The sequence below is a fragment of the Myotis brandtii genome, unplaced genomic scaffold (assembly GCF_000412655.1).
Source record: "Myotis brandtii unplaced genomic scaffold, ASM41265v1 scaffold357, whole genome shotgun sequence".
NCBI lineage: Eukaryota > Metazoa > Chordata > Mammalia > Chiroptera > Vespertilionidae > Myotis > Myotis brandtii.
The window spans coordinates 792793-798505 of NW_005363729.1; the positions used below are offsets into that span (position 1 = coordinate 792793).

Genomic DNA, 5713 nt, shown 5'->3' on the forward strand with positions numbered 1-5713 from the left:
ACACCCCGAGAAAAAGCGCCCCCTGCTCGCTCCCTGCGTGGTCCCAAACCACAAGGGCCAAGCCAGACACGACACAGGCGAGGCCCCACGGTGGAGCTGCTGCCTGGGGACCCCGAGCTGGGGAAACACCTAAGTGGGGTGCGGGTGGGCACCTGGAGCGGGCGCTTGGCCTGCCTGGGGGCTGCCTCTACCTGCTCTCACCCACCTGGCCTTCCGCTAGGTGTGTGGGAGCGGGCGGGGCTACATGCGTGAGAGTGGGGCGGGGCCATGTGCGTGGGAGCCGAGACCCCCAGGGGTGGGGAGCAGGCCAGGAGAAAAGGGGGTGTGGCAGAGTCAGGGACAAGGCCAGTCTGCTGGTCCTACACTGACGGGTGACAGCAGGCTGGTACCTCGGGCTCATCTGGGCCCCTGCTCCAGCTCCCGCCAGGAGTGTGGCTGGGAGGAGGGCACGGCCAGGCCTCAATCTCTGACCATCAAGGAGGCAGGACAGGAGGCCTGGGGGCTAGAAGGACCGGGCCTCCACCTCATCACAGGGAATTTAAGGTATAATCCCTCCGGGCTCATAAAGCCCCAGGGGCACCAGGAAGCCCGGGCAGGTGTCACCGTGGGGCAAGTAACCTTCAGAAAGGTTTCTCCAGCTGCCGAGACAGGCACTGACTGAGCACCTACTGTGTGCAAAGCGCAGTGACAGAGGAGACTGCGGACGCAGAGGGACTCTGGCAGGCAGGTCAGTGCGGCCCCTCCCCGCCGCCCCGCCCACAGAGCCCCCTGGAAGGAGCAGGATTCGGACTCCTTGGCTCCTCTGGGCAGAGCCCGGCCCCCACCCCAACACACACCCTGCGGGGGCTCTGGGGCAGTACCTGGGCTGGCACTCCCTCCCAGCACAGAAATCCTGGACCGGCTCCGGGCGGGTCAGGGCGTCGCAGTAGTTGTCCTCCACCTGGATGCCGTCGTAGCGCAGGCACGTGGCGTAGGTGGACATGACCCCTGGGTTCAGGAAAGGGGAAGGCCTGTGAGCCACAGGTGCGCACCTGGAGACCACCTGGCTGCTCAGAGCCCAGCCGCCTGGTTTACAGCGACGACAGGACAGTCACCAGCTTACAGACCCATGACAGGAGAGCTCAGCGAAGACAGCTTTGTGGATCCGACTCTCTCTGCCTGTGTCCCAGGGTCTGACCTCTTCTCTCTGTACCCCCCTCCCCCCACCCCATGCAGCCCAGGCTGGGCACCCAGTTCATGTGTCACAAACCCTGGGCTTTGCATAAACTCAAATTGGCCTCTGTAAAGGCACAGGCAGCCGGGTGTCACTGATTTCCATTCATGCAACAACTACCCATCTATGGGTGAGTGGGTGGGTGAATGGGTGAGTAGGTTGGTGGGTAGGTGGGTGGATGGATGGATGGATGAATAGGTTGTTGGGTGAATGGATGGATGGATGGATGGATGGATGGGTTGGTGAATGGATGGATGGATGGATGGATGGATAGGTTGGTGAATGGATGGATGGATGGATGGATGGATAGGTTGGTGAATGGATGGATGGATGGATGGATGGATAGGTTGGTGAATGGATGGATGGATGGATGGATGGATAGGTTGGTGAATGGATGGATGGATGGATGGATGGATAGGTTGGTGAATGGATGGATGGATGGATGGATGGATAGGTTGGTGAATGGATGGATGGATGGATGGATGGATAGGTTGGTGAATGGATGGATGGATGGATGGATGGATAGGTTGTTGGGTAAGTGGACGGATGGATAGATGGATAGGTTGGTGGATGAATGGATGAATGGATGGATGGATGGATAGATAGATTGGTGGATGGATGGATGGATGGATAGATGGATGGATAGATAGGTGGATAGGTTGTTAGGTGAGTAAATGGATGGATGGATAGGTTGGTGGATGGATAGATGGATGGATGGATGAATGGATGGATGGATGGATGGATGGATAGATAGATAGGTTGGTGGATGGATGGATGGATGGATAGATGGATGGATAGATGGATGGATGGATAGGTTGTTGGGTGAGTAGATGGATGGATACATTGGTGGATGGATGGATGGGTGGATAGGTTGCTGAATGGGTGGATTGGTGGATGAATATGGAATAGAAATCTAACCATTCCAGCCTTTTCCAGCCTCCCCGGATATTATATTAGCCCTCAGATCCCTGCCCTCCTGTGGCGTGTTCCAGTCCTCATCACACTCCCCCCGGAACCTTCTGTCTCTAGTGCTGTGTGTGTGTCCCTTTCTGGGCTTTCCTGGACTCTACAAATCCCAGAGGACGGCCCGTGAAGGGCTGTCTCTCACCTCATATTGCTAATTCCTTGACCCGCCTCCACCCTCTGTTGCTCTGTCCTCCTCCCCAGCACCAATGCCTGGCACCTGCTGGGACACAGGCCACGCTCACAAGCAGTGGTGGGTCCCTGCCAAGGAGCCAGGATGACAGGGTGGCGGTCAGCATTGGTGACAGCCTGGGCGGGGGAGGTTTGCTATTGTCGTTGTTACTGTGTGTGTGTGTGTGTGTGTGTGTGTGAAAGAGAGAGAGAGAGAGAGAGAGAGAGAGAGAGAGAGAGAGAGATGCCTTTCTGAATGATGGACAAGTGGAACCCTCCCTCTGGGTGGCCAGTCCCCCAGGAGGAGGCAATGTGCCCATACCTGAGAGCCCGGCCCCTCCCCCTCCCTTCCCTGCGGCGCTGAAGGCCAGCATTCCCGCCTCTAAGCCCCAGCCCTGGATCGAATGAACCAGCCTGGCAAACAGCCCACCCGGGATTCTTTCTCTTTTCTGTGGAGGACCAGCCAGGCTGCAGTCACTGGCCCCTTCTGCCAGCGCTGGGCTGCTCAGCCTGCAGCCCGCTCTGTGGGGGGTGGGGGGCTGGCTCCCTGGCCAGGGCTCAGACATCAGCTCCAGGGCCCAGGGAGTCCCGGCCTGGGGAGCTGCAGACCCTGGCCCGGTGCCCGATTATTCCTTCACTCGTCCAGTGGGGACCCGGCAGGTCCCCAACAAGAGAGACTGGAATTCCAGTCCCAACTCAGTCTCCCCTGGTGGGGTGACATGAATACTGTCAGACTTTCCAGGCCTCAGCTTGCTCGTCCCCAAAATGGGAGCGTCCCCGAGAAGCCGGGGGAGTCAGAGTACCAATCTTGGGGGCCCCCTCTTCATGCCGCAGTCTTGAGCACAGTGCCTCTCAAACCTTCCTAGACAGGGACCCGTGCCTTGAAATCGGGGACCACGAAACAGAGGGGATGGAGCTAGGGGTCCCTGGCTCCCCTCCCGTCACCCCTGGGTCCTGGGGATGCGAGGGACTGAGGAACCTTTTGACATCATTGAGACTCAGAGGAAGAGCACCATCCGGCTCGCCCGCGTTCCCACCCGCACAGAGAGCAGAGCGTCTCTAAGGAAAAGGAGGCAGCGCCTGTGGCTGAGCCGGGAGACAGGAGATGCGCCTCACTGCCCAGAGGCTGGCCTGGGAACTCCCAGCGAAGCCTACTGCGTGTCCATCACGCTGCAGACAGTCAGGCAGCACGTGCCACGGGAGGGTCGTCATCCCAGCACCTGGCCCGGCCTCGGTGCCGTGAGATGAGGCTTTGGAGGAGCCGGCCTCGGTCCTGGGCGCCAGACGCAAAGTGCAGAGTGTGTGGGAGGGGTGGCGAGGGACCCGACCCCCCACGTCACATCCATCCCCTGACCCCCGTGGATAGGTGGGCGCCCGCTCTGCCGGTAGAGCACAGGCTCCCAGAGGGGAAGCATTTGCCAGGGGTCGACCAGACAGTGCATCTCCAGTGCTCGCTGACCCCACAAAACCTGGCCTGTGCCCTGGCCAGTGTGGCTCAGTGGATAGAGCGTCGGCCTGCAGACCGAAGGGTCCTGGGTTCGATTCCGGTCAAGGGCACCTACCTCGGTTGCAGCTCCTCCCAGGCCCGGACCCTGGTCAGGGCTCATGCAGAAGGCAACCAATCGATGTGTTTCTCTCACATCGATATTTCCCTCTGTCTTTCCCTCTCTCTTCCACTCTCTCTAAAAATCAATAGAAAAAGATCCTCGGGTGAAGATTAAAAATAAAAAAGCCTGGCTTGTACCCTCCTGGTGTCAGGGGACAAACAGCTCAGGAGACAGGGCCCCAGATTCCAGCCAAGAGCCGAACGTAAGGACCAGTGTCCCCTCCGAACCCTGCAAGCCACCTCGCCAGCTCTTCCCCCAGGCCCATGTCCCGAGATGCCAACCACGGCCGCAGGAGGTGGACCACACCCGCTGGCCTCGTCCTCCACACTGGCCAGAGTGCAGGGGCATCGGCCGAGGGGAGGGCCCGGGGCAGGACCCAGCTGTTCTCCAAACCCAACTCTGCGGTCCCAGGTGTGGGTCAGGTGGCACTCGGGCCTCCCTGTCACATCTGCTAGCTCTGGCCTCACAGCTCCCCTGGGGAGGGGGCAGAGCTGGCCGCAGAGGGAGCCCGGCCCCTGGTGGCTGCGGCCCGTGCCTCAGTGTGGGGGCGGCCAGCCAGTGGGCAGACAGATGTGGGTTCAAATCCCGGCTCAACACTTACATGTGCCCGCTTGTCAGGTGCCACCAAGGGTCTCAGTCCCCCTCCCACCTCCTCCCCGGACGAGGCCCTGGAACTTGAACCAGGCCCTGGGTCCTAGACCACGTGGGTCTGTCCCCCCTCCTAGGTTTGCTATGAGCACCTCACCACCCAGATTTCTTCCTTTTAACCCAGCGGTTCTCAACCTGTGGGTCGAGACCCCTTTGGCGGTCGAATGACCCTTTCACAGGGGTCGCCTAAGACCATCCTGCATATCAGATATTTACATTACGATTCATATCAGTAGCAACATTACACAGCCCTGGGTCCTAGACCATGTGGGTCTGTTTCCCTCCTAGGTTTGCTGTGAGCACCTCACCACCCAGATTTCTTCCTTTTAACCAAAAGGACGTCTGCTCTACGAATGACAACGAGGAGGAGCACTTGGGGGGCATGCATCCTGCCCAGGAGGCCCACGTCCCTCACCCACGGTCCGCAGTGAGCAGCACACCCCAACCCGTCACGTGAGACGACCTCCCAGGTCAGCGATGCGGGCGCGCGGGGCTCTGAGCGAGGGGGTGGCTGGCAGCCCGCAGCCCGGACGGTACCTGTGGTGCAGGTGGCGCTGCAGGGTTCGTGCGACGAGAGCTTCCACCGGTACATGTCCGCCGGGCTCACACCTTGCTTGCGGGCCTTGGGCCTGGTCCTAGAAACAAGGCCGACAGAGACGGGGTGAGAAGCCTGGGCGCTCTCATGGGGGGGGGGGCCTCACCGTGGGGGGCTGGGCCTTTATGGGACAGTAACCTGTCCTGAGCCCCAGGCAGAGCCCCAGCCGTTAGGGTGAGAGCGCCCACTGTCTAGGCCAGGGAGCCGGGAGGGGCACCCACGGGCGGGCGGCGCGGACGGGACTTAGTCCGAGCGTCCTGCACTGAGCTTGCCATGGCTCCTTCGGGGGGTGGGGTTGCGGGGGGAAATGTGGGCCAAACCAGCCTCATAACTCCCCCCTCCCCTCCCCAGGAAGGGGCGTCAGAGGCACCTCTGTGCCGGGCCTGTGCCAGGGCCCTCCCCTGCGCCTCCCCCGCCAGGATTCCGATTGAATGGGGCCACCAGCCATTCGCCTCCAATTATCAAAATAGAAAACTCCGCAGACGGGGGCGTGGCGGCCCCCCAGACGCCGCTGCC

The 5713-nt window shown here is 60.8% G+C and overlaps 1 protein-coding gene across 1 annotated transcript in view; it reads right to left on the minus strand.

Moving 5' to 3' along the window:
- ADAMTSL2 (ADAMTS-like 2) overlaps positions 1–5713 on the minus strand; it is a 27753-nt gene that overhangs the window by 4788 nt on the left and 17252 nt on the right. The window contains exons 11-12 of the mRNA XM_014544221.1: positions 5140–5237; positions 544–987 (exon numbers count right to left, since the gene is read on the minus strand). Coding sequence (XP_014399707.1) covers positions 544–987; positions 5140–5237 — 542 coding nt within the window. The remainder of the gene's footprint in view (positions 1–543; positions 988–5139; positions 5238–5713) is intronic.